General features: G+C 61.6%; 1 protein-coding gene across 1 annotated transcript in view; it reads right to left on the bottom strand.

The window, feature by feature from the left end:
• Positions 1 to 18,062, bottom strand: part of PRKCG (protein kinase C gamma) — a 25,182-nt gene continuing 7,120 nt past the window's right edge. Inside the window, exons 3-18 of the mRNA XM_048832464.2 lie at positions 17,962 to 18,044; positions 16,154 to 16,265; positions 15,274 to 15,405; positions 12,361 to 12,517; positions 11,776 to 11,910; positions 11,042 to 11,129; positions 10,623 to 10,652; positions 9,929 to 10,066; positions 9,314 to 9,487; positions 6,343 to 6,434; positions 5,890 to 5,952; positions 5,631 to 5,769; positions 3,358 to 3,438; positions 3,056 to 3,163; positions 2,715 to 2,855; positions 1 to 1,683 (exon numbers count right to left, since the gene is read on the bottom strand). Coding sequence (XP_048688421.2) covers positions 1,501 to 1,683; positions 2,715 to 2,855; positions 3,056 to 3,163; positions 3,358 to 3,438; positions 5,631 to 5,769; positions 5,890 to 5,952; positions 6,343 to 6,434; positions 9,314 to 9,487; positions 9,929 to 10,066; positions 10,623 to 10,652; positions 11,042 to 11,129; positions 11,776 to 11,910; positions 12,361 to 12,517; positions 15,274 to 15,405; positions 16,154 to 16,265; positions 17,962 to 18,044 — 1,856 coding nt within the window. The 3' untranslated portion in view covers positions 1 to 1,500. The remainder of the gene's footprint in view (positions 1,684 to 2,714; positions 2,856 to 3,055; positions 3,164 to 3,357; positions 3,439 to 5,630; positions 5,770 to 5,889; positions 5,953 to 6,342; positions 6,435 to 9,313; positions 9,488 to 9,928; positions 10,067 to 10,622; positions 10,653 to 11,041; positions 11,130 to 11,775; positions 11,911 to 12,360; positions 12,518 to 15,273; positions 15,406 to 16,153; positions 16,266 to 17,961; positions 18,045 to 18,062) is intronic.

Raw genomic sequence — 18,062 nt, 5'->3', positions numbered from 1 at the left:
TTGGATAAATACCTTTTATACTGAACTGCGGCGCTCAGCCGGGCTCTTCACATCCGGACACAGAGCTGGGTGCTCAGAGCGGGGGCTGGGGGGGGCGCACTTTTGGACCATGGGGGTGAAAGGCTCAGACCAGGGCTGGGCTGAATGAGGGAACGGGGGTGGGGGTGGGGGGCAGGTAGGGACCAAGAACAGACCCCCACCCCCCCATGGATAGGAGTGGGCTCATCTCAGGACAACAGTTCCCCTCCCTCGGAATCCTCTGATCCTGCAGGAAGGGCTGGGATCCCGGACGCCTGGGTTCTCTCCCCAGCTTTGGGAGGGGAGTGGGCTCTGCTGAGTAGAGCAGGGGGCCCTGATTAACGGGCTGCTCCCTACGGCTCTAAGCACTAGACCCCATTCCCCTCCCAGAGCCAGGGAGAGAACCCAGGAGTCCTGGCTCCCAGCCCTACCCCCACCCCCAACCACTAGACCCCACTCCCCTTCAGGTGCTGGGCAGAGAACCCAGCAGTCCTGGTCCCACCATTCTCTTCACCTCTTCCAGGTGAACCTTTGCCCCACACCAAGCCTGAGGCTGGGAAGAGGGTGGGCCAGCCTGGGGATTGTCTGAGACTCCGATACCCTGGGCCCCAGCCCTGGACCATTGGGGGGGGGGGGGCACAGATTGGGAAAGCTGCGGGGCATTGGCCTAGTGCATTACAGCTGTAAATATAGATGTGTAGATATATGTACTCCATGCACCAGAGAAGGGGGTCTATATGCTGCGGGGGGGCGTGTTAAGGGGAGACTGAGGAAGCTGCAATTGTCCCCCCAACCTTCAAGCTCTCTCCCCGCCCCCAGGGTTATGTACAGGTTCAAAGCTATTTAGTGCAGGGGGCCCACTCCCCCAGCAGTCAGGGCCGGTCCCGAAGCCCCAGGGTGGTGCTAGGGGGTGCTGGGCTGCAGGTGGATCAGCAGGGGGCGCTCTTCCCGGGCAGGCAGGGCTGGCCCTGAAGCCCCAAGGCAGCACCAGGGGGCGCTGGGCTGCAGGGGGATCAGCAGGGGGCGCTCTTCCCGAGCAGGCAGGGCTGGCCCTGAAGCCCCAAGGCAGCACCAGGGGGCGCTGGGCTGCAGGGGGATCAGCAGGGGGCGCTCTTCCCGAGCAGGCAGGGCTGGCCCCGAAGCCCCAGGGTGGGGCTAGGGGGCGCTGGGCTGCAGGGAGCGGGGGCTCGATGGGGGCACTCTCCCCTTGCTGCTGGTGCCTTCTGAAATCCAGCCCGCGGTTGCGGTTGGGTGTGAGATTCTCTTTCGTTTCCTGTCCCAAACTTCTTTTGCAGATTTGCTGCATAGCCATTAAATAGGGGCGGGCGAGGGGTCCCCATACACCCAGCCCCTGCACCCAACCCCAGAGGCTGCATTTCTGTGCACACAACCCGGGCGGAGGGGGGCTCAGACCATATGGGGGGTAGATCGGGGGGAAGCACTCAGCTTGCGGGCAGGTTAAGCCATGGGGGAGCCGGTGGGTCAGACCATGGAGATGGGGGAGGTGGGGGGGCGCAGCGAGAGGTGCACGAAGTCAGGGTTGATGTAGGTGAAGCCCTGGAATTCGCTCTGGTCCAGCCCCGCCATGACCAGCTGGTCCGGGGGGGTCAGCGCGGGCACCGCCCGCGTGAAAAACTTGTCAAAGTTCTCGCCACTCCTCCCACACTGGGACGGACAGACGGAGATGGCCCGAGAGAGGCAGACGGACAGCGAGACAGATCCAGACAGGGACGGACAGACAGCAAGACAGATGATGGAGTGGGAGGGAGAGAAAGAAGAGCTGGGTTATTTCCTTTGGCCCCCACCCCTTCACTGTTCCCCCCACCCCAGCCCCACTCCCTCCGGCTCAAGACCCTAGTGACCCCACGCCTCCCCCCCACAGCACCACCTCCCTGTGGTCACATCGGGCTGGGGCAGAGCCACTCCCATGGGGTTCCCCTAATCACATCAGAAGACACATGTTCTATTGGGACCCCCGATTCCCTGTAGGGCCCCCCACCGGCTCTGTGGGGGGGGTCACTCTCCAGGCAGGGGGTACATGGAGGATAATGGGCGGGTCACTAACTGGGTGGGGGGTGCAGGAAGCGGGATGGGAGGTCGTTCACCGGATGGGGGTGAAGGGCGGTTGGATAGGAGAGTCCACTCTCCAGGAAGGGGTTTGGAGAGCAAGGGCGGGGTCACTCTCCAGGCAGGGGTACATGGAGTGAGATGGGGGGGTCACTCACCGGATGGGGGGTGAAGGGCAGTGGGATGGGGGGGTCCACTCTCCAGGGGGGCATTTGGGGAGCAGGATGCAGAGGTCACTCACTGGGCAAGGGGTGCAGGGCGGTGGGATGGGGAGGTCACTCTCCAGGAGGTGGAACATGGAGTGGGCTGGGGAGGGTCACTCTCCAGGAGGGGGGTGAAGGGCAGTTAGATAGGGGGGTCCACTCTCCAGGAGGGCATTTGGGGAGTGGGATGCGGGGGTCACTCACCAGGCAGGGGGTGCAGGGCGGTGAGATGGGGGGGTCACTCTCCAGGAGGGGGAACACGGAGTGGGCTGGGGGGGCAGAATGGGGGGGTTCACTCTCCAGGAGGGGGAACATGGAGTGGGCTGCGGGGGGTGTCACTCACCAGGCAGGGGGTGCAGGGCAGTGGGATGGGGGGGTCACTCTCCAGGAGGGGGAACATGGAGTGTGCTGGGGGGGGTCACTCACCGGGCGGGGGGTGAAGGGCGGCGGGATTTCCAGGCGCTCCAGGCTCTCCCAGTCCATCCAGCGGAAAAAGCCGTGTTCCCGGATGTCCTGCTCCCCGGCCGGCCCCGAGCCAAGGCGTTTCAGGGGGTGCTTGGTAAGGAACTGGGGAGGGGGAGACACGGTGACATCACCATCACGGAACTCCCAGACCAGCTGATGCGCCCCTCTCAGCCCCTTGAGGGGGGAGTACCCTCCCCTCACCCCAACTTGCACCCCGACACAGCTTCACCCCAGCCTGCCCCTCCCCCAGAAATTGGGGGGGTCATAGGCCAGGGTGACGCCCCCCCCAGGGGGTCACTCACCCCTTTGCAGATGGAGACGGCCTCACGGGACAGCGATTTCGGGTAGGACACCGTGTGCTCCATGATCGCCTGGAACAACTCGTCCTCGTCCTCCCCATCGAAGGGGGGCTGGGGGGAGAGCGGGTGGGGGGGTCAGAGCCAGTCCCCCCCCAGGGGGATCTTCCCCCCCCGCCCCAGAGCGCTGAGGCCAGGCAGTCCCATCAGCCCCCCCCCAACCCACGGTGGAGTACTAGCACCAGGATTCACCCCCAGCCTCCCCCGCATAGGATCTATGCCCCCAGCCCCACCACACACACAGTTACCTGCCCTGCTAGCATCTCATAGAGCAGCACCCCGAAGGACCACCAATCCACCGACTTCCCGTAGGGCTGGTAGGCAATTATCTAGGGCAGGGAGAAAGCGGGGGCAAGTTAGGGGGCTCCTACCCTGTGTCACAGGCCCCTAACTCCATGCTGAGTGGGGAGGGAAACATATTATGACAGAGGAAACTCCTCCCCACCCCACACAAGCCATGAGCTACAATGTCCTACACACACATGCACGGAGGAGACTTTAAAGGCACACTGCCCCTTTAAGAGTATCCCCCACCTGGCATAGCAAGCTGGGATTTGGGGGAGGAGAACATCTGCAATGGGGGGGGGGGGCAGTGCTAAAGCACAGGAGGCGGGGCCAACCTTGCTAGAGCCTCTCCCATTGGTTTATCCCTTCCCTGCTCCCAACCCTAGGAGGTAATGTGGGGGGTGGGTAGGAAGAAGTCACTGCCAGGAGACCAGCCCCCCAAACAGCACACACGCTCTGTGTCACCCTGTACCCCACCACTTTTTCACTATTTGCATATGGCTACGTTATATTTTGTACAAAGCATGCCTTGTGAGGGATCATTTAAAAACTCATAATCTGCTGAACATCATTGTCTTGTGATAATGTGTGAACCAACATTGTATATGCAGTTATAAGATTTTACGATGCGATTATTACTGAAACTTGTTGTAATTCAGGGTGACACCCACAAGCCAGTTTCTCAGAGACAAAGGCACACTGGCTCGTTGGAGCCATTACTTGTTTATTCGGACATTCAGCAGAAGGGGGGGAAGGTACAGTTCATATGTAGGACTGATTGCACTGCCCATATGCCAGGAAACTGCCTAATCCCATGACTCAGCAAGGACTTTTCCAGCACAGGGGATTGGAGCATAAGAAGGGAGAACACACAACACACAAATGACCTCTTCTCTTCACCTTACATCTCTCTGCTCATAACGCCAATGAATACCGGAAGTACACTGAACTGAGGCGAGTGGGTCTAACTGGAAGGCTTTGCACATGGACTGCAGCAGGTTTTCGGGGGGTGAGAAATCCGTTGGCTTCCTAATTTTATTTAGCTGGGTAAAGTTTAGGAATTAGCTCGCTGTTTTCTCTTTTATTTCTTTTGTAACCAATTCTGACTTTTGTGCCTTAAACACTTATAATCACTTAAAATCATCTATCTTCCTCTAGTTACCACATGCATAAGCATTAACTTTTCCTGGCGCCGGTGGGTGTTCGACCCCACCCCACCCCCGCCCCGACCCCACCCCTGCCCCGACCCCTCCCACCTCCATTCCAACCTCTTCCCCAAAATCCCCACCCCAACTCCACCCCTTCCCTGCCCCTATTGGTCTCCTTCCCCAAATCCCCACCCCGGCCCCGCTTCTTCCCTGAACACGCCGCATTCCCCCTTCTCACCCCTCCCTCCCAGCGCTGGCCGCCATGAAACACCTGTTTCGCGGTGGCAAGCGCTGGGAGCTAGGGGGAGAAGTGGGACGCGGCGCGCTCAGGGGAGGAGGCAGAGCGCAGGCGGAGGGGCGGGGAGCTTGGCTGCCGGTGGATGCAGAGCACCCACAAATTTTTCCCCGTGGGTGCTCCAGCCCCGGAGCACCCACGGAGTCAGTACCTAAGACCACCCATGTTTTATCCTTGTATCGAAGCCAGTGTGTTTCGGCTGAAGCGCTCGGGAAATCTCTCCTCAGGTTAACAAAGGTCCTGGTGCATCTTCGTGGTCCTGATGCATCTTCGTGGCCCTGGTGCATCTTCGTGCACCGTTTCTGGGGGCAGTGCCGGAGGCACAAGTCTGGGGTGCAAGGCTGGGGCACGGGCGGGCGTCGCCCTGGCGGAGCCGTCATGCAGCTCAGCTGGGTGCGACTTTGCATCCCGACGGCTGCGGGTGAGCAGAGCCCCGAGAGGCTGCTAGTCTCCAGCAAAGCAGCGTGAGAGGCACCATGGAGAATTAAAGGGACAGGACAGTTCAACAGTCCAGATCGTACCCAGGGGGATGTCGCCCCCCCGCTCCCACCCCCAACCAGTCCTGGCTCCTGGGTTCTCTCCCTGGCTCTGGGAGGGGAGTGGGGTGTAGCGGTTAGAGCGGGGAGGGGGAGGGGGGCTGGGAGCCAGGACTCCCGGGTTTTCTCCCTGGCTCTAGGAGGGGAGTGGGGGCTAGTGGTTAGAGCGGGGAGGGGGGCTGGGAGCCAGGACTCCTGGGTTCTCTCCCCGGCTCTGGCAGAGGAGTGGGGTCTCGCGGCTGGATCGGGGGTGTTACCTCCGGGGCAATGTAGTCAGGGGTCCCGCAGAAGGTCCGGGTGGTCACTCCGGGGAAGATGTTCTCTTTGCACATCCCAAAGTCCGTGATCTTAATGTGGCCCTCGGCATCCAGCATCACGTTATCCAGCTTCAGATCCCTGTGGGGAGAGACAGGGCTGGGCTCTCGCCTCTAGGGGCCGCCAGCTCCCATCCGGCCCCAGGGTGGGTGGGGAGCCGAGACTGTAGCTAACAACCCGGCAGAGCCCGTGCCCACTCACCGATAGATGATGCCCTTGTTGTGCAGGAAGAAGAGGCCGATGGCGATCTCTGCGGCGTAGAACCTACAAGCCCGGGGTGGGGAGGGAGCCGGGGGGGGGGGGGGGGGAAGGGCACAGAACAATCAAAGGTGACTAGCAAAATCGGTTCATCACCTCCAACGTCCCTTCAATGTCTTCGCTGCTCCACGGCCACAGACTGTTTCACGGGGACCCCTCGCCCGGCGCTGGGATGCGACCACCTCTGGGGTGGGGTGCAGGGGCTGGTTATATGGGGCCTCCCTCCGTAGCACCGAAATGCAGCCCCTCTGGGGTGGGGCACGGGGGCTAGGTATCCGGGGACCCCTCGCCCGGCACAGGGATGTGGCCCCTCTGGGGTGGAGTGTGGGGGCTGGGTATCCGGGGACCCCTCGCCTGGTGCTGGGACACGGCCCCTTGGGGGCGAGCTGTACGTACATGGCATGAGGCTCCTTGAACTTCCCGACCTGCTGGATGTGGTACATGAGGTCTCCGCCATTGACGTACTCCATCACGAAATAGAGCCGGTCCTGGACGGGGCGGGTGAGACGGGGCCATGGGGGGCAGAACAGACCCACAGGTCCATCCACCTCAATGTCCTGCCCCCCCGGATCAGCCCCATGGTCCCATCCACCCGCTTCCTGTCCCTCTGGATCAGCCCCACAGTCCCATCTATCCCTTTATCCTGCCCCCTCCCTGCCCCCCAGATCAGCCCTATGGGCCCATCCACCCCACTGCCCTGCCCCCTCACTTGATGCCAGTCAGCTCTTTGTTTTTGGGGAACCAGGGCGCAGTATCTAGCCTGTCTGACTCATGAAAGACACCCCCCCACCACCACCAGTCTCTTCTTGAACCAAAACAGATCAGAGAAAAGGCTCGCAGAGAGCAGTGAAGGGCATTGGGAGACACACCTAGACCCCTCCTGACAAGATTAAGACATCTCCATTAGCATACAGAATGGAAAACAGAGACAACTCCCCTAGCCTCATCTGCATGAAAGATGGGACAGGGATTAGCATAAAGAATGAAGAACAGAGAACCGCACTGAACTCTGGGACCAGAAAAGCAGGGATCGCACTGCATCATGGGAATCTCTGCTCCAGATGTTAATGAACCTACGAGAAGACCCAATCCCAGTTTGACCCCCTGGGGTTTTGGGGGTGGCCAAAGGGCACGGGCCACATAAACCTTCCCACATGTGGCCTGCGAGTGCTATCGACCACCCCCGACCTAAGGGAGGGCATGAAACTGGAAGGGCCTGGTGTAACTCCTACCAAGGAATGGGAGAGATGCTGGGGCATCCATGGGAACGTTGGTGGCTTCGAACTTCCCCAGGTCACCGGCTAAAGTGACCCCGCTCAGTTCGATCTTGAAGGGGGGGGGAGATGTGAAGAAGTGGGACTGTTCTTAATGGTTCCTCTGAATAGTGTGGGGGTGCCTCAGTTTCCCCTAGGCAGTTCTTAAGTATCTAGGTGGTGGGATAAGGGTGTATGATCGTTGCAGAGCCCTAGAGGGCAGGTGTGTGCAGGGGTCTGGACACAGAGAATGGCCGACACCCTGTTTCTTGGCAACTGATGGCCTGGGCCCTTCCCCCTTGCAAGGTGAGAGCTAAAGGGCTGGAGAACAAAGGAATCAGGTGACCTCCTGGCCTGGGAAAGGGGAAAGCCCAGAGGATGGGGGGCTGGAGGGAGTTTCAGTTTGGGGCTGGCTGAGACATGGAGTGAAGTGCAGACGTGGTTGTCTGGCTCACTGCCCCCCAAAATGGACCCGGCTGAGGGTTCCTGTTCTCTGCACCTACAAGCTCTGTCTTAGACCATGTCCCTGTCGTCTAATAAACCTTCTCTTTTACTGGCTGGCTGAGAGTCACGTCTGGCTGCGAAGTTGGGGTGCAGGACCCTGTGGCTTCCCCAGGACCCCGCCTGGGCGGACTCGCTGTGGGAAGCACACGGAGGGGCAGGGGATGCTGAATGCTCTGAGGTCAGACCCAGGAAGGTGGAGCCGGGGGAGCTGTGTGTCCTGCAGACAGGCTGCTCCCATAGAGGAGACTTCCCCAGAGTCCTGCCTGGCTTCGTAGGGAGCAGTTCCAGAGCATCGCCCGGGGACTCCGTGACAAGTGACAACCTACGCCTGCACACACCCAGCTCAGCAATTATCAGACCAATTCTAGTAATAAATCCTTGATGGAGATCCAAAATACTGAAAAACGAACAGGAGTGCTTGTGGCACCTTAGAGACTAACAAATTTATTTGAGCAGAATACTGAATACAGCTTAGTTGCATTGTGAGCTCCCTGGAAGAAACCACCACCCATAGCCAAGAGTGATCAGCTCCTATTGTCTAGCCTAAAGAAAACCCTTAAGTCATCAGTTTACCTATAAACAAATCTCTTGTTCTCCCTTGAACCATTGTATTTTCTCTACAAAAATCCCTACTCACCCTCCAGTCAGTGCTCTGATGCATGGACCCAAACTCTGTATCAGATCCACTGGGACTCCATCATCTCCTGACTGAGCGTGCTGGGGGCTCTGCCTGCCTCCAGCACTCAGGACCCCCACCACCTGGGAACCCCGACCAGTTCATGCCTCATGGAGTGGGTGAGATTCCCCTCTTTCTCTCTGTTTTCCTTTCTGCCTCAGGTATTAACCTTTACTAATGAATGTTATGTTGGTTTAGGCTCTCTTTGTGTAGTTATGACTATTATTCAAAAAAAATAACTTTTATGGTGAAGCTGGTTGCTTCTCTCTCTCTCTCTGCACTTTACTCTTTTATGTTTTTTGCTTCCCCCATTTCCTCTGTCGTGACGCCTCTTTTATCTAAGCGAAAGATCCCTGCAGCGTCCCAAAATACAGTGGGGTTTGCTCCTCCGGTGGGTTACTACCCAAGTGGGATAGGGAGGTGGTAAACCTGTGGCACATAAGGGGGGCGGAGGGGCCAACTGAGAGTGCTTAACCCCACCCACTGAGTCCAGGGACCTACGAGGGGATCAGCTGGAGGGCGCGGATTGACCCAGTCTGCTTAGACGTGGGTGTGTGTGTGTGTTTCTAGGGCTGGAGGAACCCAGTCCTGGGGAACCGAGGTCCTGCAGGGTAGCTCCATTGGGAGGGGACTTGCAGAAGGAAGGAGGAGCGTGCCATGTGAACACACAAGCGGCAGACTGATAAAATTACAGAAAAAAAAGAAACCCCACCACGCCCCAAAGAGTAACCCTAATAAATCAGCATATCCCAAAGGAACGGGCATATCTGGTAACACCCGGATCAGCCCAACAGGCCCATCCACCCCGCCCCCTCCCTGCCCCCCAGATAAGCCCCACGGGCCCATCTACCCCGGTATCCCGCCCCCTCCCTGCCCCCCTGGATCAGACCCATGGGCCCATCCACCCCTGTTTCCCGCCCCCCCGGCAGGGTACCGTGGTCTGGAAGGTGGAGTGCAGCTGGGTGAGGAAGTGCGGCCGGTCGCTCAGCGCCAGGACCCGCTTCTCCACCATGGTACATTCCACGTCGTCGTCCTGGATGATCACGTCCTTCTTCAGGATCTTGATGGCGAAGAGCTCGTCCGTGCCCCGCCGCTCGGCCAGCATCACCTGGGGGGGCCACAGCCCTGAGCCAGCCAGTCCCTGCCCTGGGGCCGGATCGGGGCCAGTGCCCCCTAGAGGGGAAAGGCCCCATCCCCTGCCCCCTGAGCCAGCCAGTCCCCACCCCAGGGCTGGGTGGGAGCTGGCGCCCCCTAGAGGGGAGGGGCCGAGTTATGTCTCTCTCCAGGACATCCAGGGCCACTGTAAGACCACAGCTTTGGGGGGATGTGCAGGGAGAACGCCTTCCCAAGAGCGACCACCCCGACCTTCTGCAGCAGCCCCGTCGACTTCGCCCCGGAGGTAGCTCCAACCACCAGACCCCGCTCCCTTGCCAGAGCCGGGGACAGAACCCAGGAATCCGGGCTCCCAGCCCCCACGGCTCTAACCCACTAGGCCCACACTCCCCTCCCAGAGCCAGGGAGAGAACCCAGGTGTCCGGGGCGCCCTCACCTTCCCGAAGCTGCCCTTCCCCAGCACCATGAGGAAGTTGAAGTCGGAGATGTGGAAGCGGCTGGTCCCAAAGAAGCTGCCGTGCTTGGAGTCCGTGGGGCTGGGGGTGGGCGAGGGGCCCGGGCCGTGGCGCACCTTCTGTGGGGGGCAGAGATGGAGCACGGTGAGCGGCTAGTCGCAGCCTTAGGGGGAGGGGGAGCAGGTCAGGGGGAGGGAAGTTGGGGGGGCAGGGATAGGTGGGTGGAACATGGGCGGGGCCCCGGGGAAGGGGCAGAAAAGAGGTGGGACTGTGGGCGGGGCCACCAGCAGAAGAGGGGGAACAGTGGCAGGGCCACAGGCGCAAGGGGCGGGGAGGCCTTCCCCCCTCTCTACAACTTGCTCACCCCCCGCCCCCAACCACTGGACCCCATGCCCCTCCCAGAGCCATGGAGAGAATCCAGGAGTCCTGGCTCCCAGCCCCCCCTGCTATAACCACTAGACCCCACGGCCCTCCCAGAGCCGGGGAGAGAACCCAGGAGTCCTGGCTCCCAGCCCCCCCCTCCGTTCTAACCATTAGACCCCATGCCCCACTGGGGTTGGCTTGAGGCTCTTTGCTGCCCTCTGCTGGAGAGAAGGGGAACTGCCACCCAGAGCATCACCAGCCTGGCCAGCCCCCCGCCCTCTGTGCCGAGGGGCCCCGAGCCCCAGGCGTTACCTGGTACAGCTCCAGGGGGTAGTTACAGGCCTGCAAGAGAGAGAGGGAGAGGGTCAGTGCCCAAACGCCGCGTCCCCCAGCCCAGGAGTCCCCACAGCTGCTGGGGACAGGGAGGGAGGGGGGCCGGACCGGGAATCTGTCCCCAGGCACCGGGGTTCATGCCCCGACTCCTCAGTCATCTGGGCTTTGGGGGTTATGTCACCGCTGAAAGATAGGGTGCCTGTGTCACGGCACCCCCTGCCGAGCTCCCAACCTCGCTCCCTGCAGCGCAGCGCCCCCCCCCAGTGCTGTACTCGGGCAATGGGGCCAGCACAGACTGCCAGCCCCCACCCTGGTCAAGCTGCCATCCAGTAACTAAACTGGCCCGACCCCGCTTTGCCAGCGGGGCAGGAACAGGAGAGCTTTGGGGGAGGGGTTACCTCAAATTTCTGCAGCAGCTCACAATTTTCAGCATCAGCCACGGGGACATTGTAATACTCCCCTTCCTCCTGGTTGAGTAACTTGTACCTGAGACAGGGACAGAGACAGGCACAACACCGGGGGGGGGGGGGGGGGAGCAAGGGATGGAAAGAAAGAAAGAAAGAAAGAAAGAAAGAAAGAAAGAAAGAAAGAAAGAAGGGTGCAAAGAAAAAAAGTGAAAGTGTACAAAGGAGTTCAAAAGAGTGAAAGTGAGCAAAGAAAAAGTGAAAGTGAGAAGAAATAAAAGGTGAAAGTGAAAAGAAAGGCGTGCAGAGAAAAAGTGAAAGTATGCAAAGAAAGTGAAAGGGCAAAGAAAGAAAAAGTGAAGGGACACAAAGAAAGTGAAAGGGCAAAGAAAGAAAAAGTGATGGGGCGCAAAGAAAAACAAGTGCAACCGTGTGCAAAGAAAGAAACATGGCGTGCACGTGTGCAAAGGAAAAGCGTGACAGTGCAAAGGAAAAGAAAGACACGAGTGCAGAGGGGATGCAGGTGGAAAGGCGAGAGGGGCAGGAACCGCCCGGGGAGGGAGCACGGGGACGCAGCCGCGCCGAGGCAGCCGGGCACAGCAGCCGGGCGCAGACAAATACCCAAACAGACAGAACGGTGGAGAGAGAGAGCGAGAGTGAGCCATGGGCCTGGCTTCCCCCCTCCCCTGCACGCCCCCCCCCCCGGGCGCAGCCCCCTCCCCCCTTACCATCCGTCCGCGTGTCCCTTGAGCAGCTCCGACACGCCGAAGGACATGGCTCCCATGAAGTCATTGCGCGAGGTGCGGTCCCAGTCCCACACCTCGACGGACAGCCGCCGCTCCATGTCTCCCGGCATCAGCGTGCTGGGGGCGGGATTCAAAGGGAGGGGGATTAAATCACCCACCCAGCCACCTGCCCCTTTAAGTGGGGGTGGGGGAGAATGTTTCCCCTCTGGACAAGATGTGTGGATAAAAGCCCTACTACTGCGGCTGCCGGGGGGATCTCCGGGGTGGCCCGGACTGTTGGAGGGGCTGCAGGATCCCGGTTTATTTTGCGGGGGAGGAGGGATCATGGCTGACAGGGGGGCTACTGTCCCCCCAACCCCAGGAGACGAGAGGGGGCACTCTGGGTATATGGGGAGAGTACTTGGGCGGGGGGGGGTAGGATGCAGACACCTGCGGGAGCTCCGGCAGGCCCATGTTTCATGGCTGTGTCCAGACACCCGTGGGAGCTGTAGGGCCCCCATATCTCCTGTCCAGGCACGTACTTATGCCCACCTGCCCGCCCGCACCCCCCCTGCCCAGGGCACTCACAATAGGAAGGTCTCGTTCCACACGGGGTTCAGAGTGGATTTCACAGTCCGGGTTTTCTGCTTGCTCACGTTCTTGGGGTCCGGGATGAGCTTCAGCTTCACATAGGGGTCCGACAGCCCATTGGGGTCCATGGGGATGAGGTTCCGGGCCTCACCCACTAGGGGGGAGGGTCCACACATCAGCACGTGGCGCTGAGAGCTCAGTCGGAGCCCCTTCTAGGAGCAGGCCTGGGAGCCAGGACTCCTGCGTTCCATCCCCAGCCCAGACAGGGGAGTGGGGTCTAGTGGTTACCGCAGGGGTGGACTAGGAGCCAGGACTCCTGGGATCTATCCTCAGCTCTGGATGGGAGTGGGGTCTAGTGGTGAGAGCGGGACAGGGCTGAGAGCCAGGACTCCTGGGTTCTCTGCCCAGCTCTGGGTGGGGAGTGGGGTCTAGTGATTAGAGCAGAGGGCTGGCAGCCAGGACTCCTGGGTTCTCTCCCCACTGCTGACTCTATGTTGTGCTGCAGTATCCCATGCCCTGGCCCGGGGGCAGCAGGACCGTGGTGGTGGTGGAGGGCTGCATGCAGGGAGGTGTCGAGGAATCCCCGTTATGTAAGCACGGCTCGAGGGGTTTCTTTCCACCTCCTACACACTCCCGCTGGGAGCGCGCGAGTGCGAGGGCGGGTGCGAAGGGGAGAGGAGGAGAGTGCTGAGCTGCAGAGCTGGGAATGGAACCCAGGAGTCCTGGCTCCCGCCCCCCCCCCCCCGCTCTAACCACTATCCCCCACTCCCTCCCACAGCCAGGGAGAGAACCCAGGAGTCCTGGCTCCCAGCCCCTCCCGATCCAACCCACCAGACTTAGTCTGAGAGCACCAGGCAGCACAGCACCCCCTGGGGCCAGCAGTGACCGCCAGGAGAGTGCCCCCATTGAGCCCCTCTCTCCCCCCGCCCGATCCCTGCCACCGATTGCAAAGCGAAATCAAAGTCACCACTAGGTGGCAACCTTAGCCACTAAAACAGGGATAGACGGGGATGGGGTGTGTGGGGAGGGAAGGACAGAGAGAGAGAGAGAGAGAGAGACGGGGATGGGGTGTGGGGGGAGGGAAGGACAGAGAAAGAGAGAGAGAGAGACGGGGATGGGGTGTGTGGGGAGGGAAGGACAGAGAAAGAGAGAGAGAGACGGGGATGGGGTGTGTGGGGAGGGAAGGACAGAGAGAGAGAGAGAGAGACAGGGATGGGGTGTGTGGGGAGGGAAGGACAGAGAGAGAGAGAGAGAGAGAGACAGGGATGGGGTGTGTGGGGAGGGAAGGACAGAGAGAGAGAGAGACGGGGATGGGGTGTGTGGGGAGGGAAGGACAGAGAGAGAGAGAGAGAGAGAGAGAGACAGGGATGGGGTGTGTGGGGAGGGAAGGACAGAGAGAGAGAGAGACGGGGATGGGGTGTGTGGGGAGGGAAGGACAGAGAGAGAGAGAGAGAGAGAGAGAGAGAGACAGGGATGGGGTGTGTGGGGAGGGAAGGACAGAGAGAGAGAGAGACGGGGATGGGGTGTGTGGGGAGGGAAGGACAGAGAGAGAGAGAGAGAGAGAGAGAGACAGGGATGGGGTGTGTGGGGAGGGAAGGACAGAGAGAGAGAGAGACGGGGATGGGGTGTGTGGGGAGGGAAGGACAGAGAGAGAGAGAGAGAGAGAGAGAGAGAGACAGGGATGGGGTGTGTGGGGAGGGAAGGACAGAGAGAGAGAGAGAGAGAGAGAGAGAGAGAGACAGGGATGGGGTGTGTGGGGAGGGAAGGACAGAGAGAGAGAGAGACGGGGATGGGGTGTGTGGGGAGGGAAGGACAGAGAGAGAGAGAGACGGGGATGGGGTGTGTGGGGAGGGAAGGACAGAGAGAGAGAGAGACGGGGATGGGGTGTGTGGAGGGAGGGAGGGATAGAGAGAGGCAGGGGGATGGATGGACAGAGAGATGGGAGGATGGAGGGATAGATAGATATAGTGAAGGGGAGGGAGGGAGGGATAGATAGAGAGATAGAGACAGATGTGGGCAGGGGATTGGAGAGACAGAGACAGATGCTGGGGGAGGGGTTGGAGGGACAGACAGATGCGGGGGAAGGGTCAGATAGACAGACAGGCAGATGCGGGGGGAGGGGTTGGGGAGACAGACAGATGCCAGGGGGGGGGGCTTGAAGAGGCAGACAGACAGACAGATGCCGGGGCGGGGGGGGGGCTGGAGGGAGGGACAGACAGACAGATGCTGGGGGCAGGGGGGGGTTGAAGAGGCAGACAGACAGACAGATGCCCGGGGGTGGGGTTGGAGGGACAGACAGACAGATGCCCGGGGGTGGGGTTGGAGGGACAGACAGATGCTGGGGCGTAGTTGGAGGGACAGACAGACAGATGCCCGGGGGGGGTTTGAAGAGGCAGACAGATGCCGGGGCGGGGTTGGAGGGACAGACAGACAGCTGGGGGGCGGGGTTGTAGGGACAGACAGACAGCTGGGGGTGCCACCCCTACAGTGCTACGGCTGAGGAGCCCCCTCTGGCTGGTGGAGGCTCTGAACCCCACACGGGCGCTCGGGTTGCCTTGAACTTCGCTGTGTTTGGGGGGGGGGGATGGGGGGGTAAGTCAGGGATCCAAATTTGGGGCGATCGGAGCCAAGGCTCCCAAGGTGCAGCCCCCTCCCCAGCCTCTTTCCCAAGCTGATCCGTTCTCGCCAGGGCCTCGGTGCCCCCCCCCAGCAGCCCCTCGTCATCCCCCCCAGCAAGAGCCCGGCCCCTGGGGGTGTCCGTGGGGAGAGCCGGTGGTGGCCAAACCCGAGGCCTGTGGGGAGCGGGCAGGGCCGGGCGCCGGAGCGAAGCCCGCGGCGGGCAGCGGCCCGGAGAAACCCCCTCCGGCGGCGCGGGGAACGTCTACACCACGGCAGGGCCCCCCCCCGTACCGAAGACGCGGATCTCCTCCCCGCCGAGCCTCTCGATGCGGAGCCGCAGCCGGCCCCGGCGTTCGGTGTGATCCACCCCGCACAGGCTGGGCACACACTGCACGCAGCGCTTGTGCACGCTCATCTCGCAGCCTGCGGGGGGCGCCAGAGAGTGAGGGGGGGGATCTCGCCCCTAGGCCGCCGCCCCCCGCCCCGTGCAGCCCTAACGGCCCGCCCTTGGGCCTCACTCCCGCCCCCCCCACCCCCCAGGCCTGGCCCCCGGCCCCATCTCGCCCACCCCCACACCCACCCCAGGCCTGGCCCCCGGCCCCATCTCGCCCACCCCCACATCCACCCCAGGCCTGGCCCCCGGCCCCATCTCGTCCCCCCCACACACACCCCCCAGTCCTGGCCCCCGCCCCCATCTCACCCCCCCACACACACCCCCCAGGCCTGGCCCCCGGCCCCATCTCGTGCCCCCCCACACATCCCCAGGCCTGGCCCCTGCCCCATCTCGCACCCTCCCCCACGCCCCCAGGCCTGGCCCCTGCCCCCATCTCACCCCCACACACACACCCCACGGCCTGGCCCCCAGCCCCATCTCGCGTCCCCTCCCACCCCCAGCCCCAGGCCTGGCCTCTGGCCCCATCTCACCCCCCACACACACCCCCAGGCCTGTCCCCTCCCCCATCTCATGCCCACCCCCCACACACCCCCAGGTCTGGCTCCTCCCCCCATCTTGCACCCCCCCACACACACCCAGGCCTGGCCCCTGCCCCCATCTTGCGCCCGCCCACCCACACCCCTCCAGGCCCACCGCCTCCCTGCTCACCCCTGCCCCTTCCCATCCCCCCACCTTGCTCCCGTCCCCCTGCCCAGCGTCCCGCCCACCCGCACTCACAGGAGCACTTCATGCCCTGGTGCACCAGCCCGTAGAGCAGGGAGCCGCAGTGGTCGCAGAAAGTCGGGCTGCTGTAGCTGTGGATCTTGAACTTGTGCTTGCTCCGGGGGTCCTGGGGGTGGGGGGGGGAGAGCAGACAGATCAGAGCCCCCCCCAGCAGGTGAGGGGGGTGCGAGCTCACAGTCTGTGCAGGCACCGAGTGCGAGTTTGCACGGGGGGCGTGCAAGGCTAGCCACACAGACCAGAGGTGCAAGCGGGAGGGTGAACGTTCTCACCCAAGGGCATGTCTGAGTGTGCCCACGGGAGCCGGCACGGGGAACAGGCCGGCCTGTGCCAAGGGAGGCAGGTGCACAAGTGTGTTGGAGTGTGCAGACATGAGCTTGCATGGGGTGTGCACGAGTGTGTGTCCATGTGCACACTTAAACTTGCCCAGAAGGCGTGGGTTTGTATGCATGTGCAAGGGCTGTCAACATGAGCTTGCACAGGGAATTGCACACACGTGTGAGCGTGCGAACGTGAGCTTGACTGGGGAGTGGTGTGCATATGCAAAGGACGGAGCACGCCCAAGTGAGCGTCAGCATGCCTGAGTGTGCACAACTTGCACCGATGGATACACAAGCATCTAGATGTGAACAAGTGAGCTTGAATAGGGTATACATGCGTGTGTGCAGACGCACACACGTGAGCTGGCATGGAGGGTGTGCATTTGTGAGGATGTGCAAGGGGTGTAAGCATGAGCTTGCACAAGAAATTGCACACAAGTGCGTGCAAGTGTGAGCTTGTATGGGGAGCGGGCATGCGTGTGCAAAGTGGAGAGCGTGCATGTGTGTGTCTAAGCGTGCACATGGGAGCTTGCACAAAGGAATGCATGAGCATATCTGCGTGTGCAAATGCGAGTTTCCACAGAGAGGGTGCAAGCATGCAGGTGCGTGCAAGTGGTGTGAATGTGAGCTTGCCCAGGGAATTGCACGAGTAGCTAGCACGGGCCGAGTGTGCAAGGGGGGAAGGTGAGCGTGCAGAGGGCCCTGCACAGGTGCCCAAAGGGGAGGCACACACGGCGAGCATGTGTGCGCGCGCAAGGGGTGGGAACACAACCATGCACAAGGCTGTGTGTTTCTAAGCAGTATGAACGGGGGGGGGAGGCGGGGGGGTGCATAGAAGAGATGTGACTGCTAACGCCATTCCGGCATCCTTTCCCTCCCGCTCTCTTCTCCTCTTCCACCCCGCTTCCTCCTTCCCCCTCTCCAGGCCAAGGACAGTAGAATCTGGGCCATGCTCCGCCCCCCACTCGGGCAGTAAAAATAGCAGGTGAAATTGGGACACTCACCTGGGGGCCACGGGCTCCTCCCCCACCAAAGTATTTCCTCCAACGCCAGGGACAGAACCCAGGAGTCCTGGCTCCCTGGCCCCCCATCCCCACTCTAACCGCTAGACCCCACTCCCCTCCCAGAGCAGGGGACAGAACCCAGGAGTCCTGGCTCCCTGGCCCCCATCCCCACTCTAACCGCTAGACCCCACTCCCCTCCCAGAGCAGGGGACAGAACCCACGAGTCCTGGCTCCCTGGCCCCCATCCCCACTCTAACCGCTAGACCCCACTCCCCTCCCAGAGCAGGGGACAGAACCCACGAGTCCTGGCTCCCAGCCCCCCAACCCCACTCTAACCGCTAGACCCCACTCCCCTCCCAGAGCAGGGGACAGAACCCATGAGTCCTGGCTCCCTGCCCCTCCCCCCAAACCGCTAGACCCCCACCCCACTCTCAGAGCCAGGGACAGGACCCAGGAGTCCTGGCAGCCATCTGTCACTCACATCTGTCTGGGGTCCTTTCCCGGCTCCCGGGCATTCGAAGGTGACAAACTCATGGCACCGTTTGTGTACAACGAAGCTGCAGACTTGGCGGGGGGGGGGGG

The sequence above is a fragment of the Caretta caretta genome, chromosome 23 (assembly GCF_965140235.1).
Source record: "Caretta caretta isolate rCarCar2 chromosome 23, rCarCar1.hap1, whole genome shotgun sequence".
Classification (NCBI taxonomy): domain Eukaryota; kingdom Metazoa; phylum Chordata; order Testudines; family Cheloniidae; genus Caretta; species Caretta caretta.
This window is presented reverse-complemented; position numbering and strand designations above follow the sequence as displayed.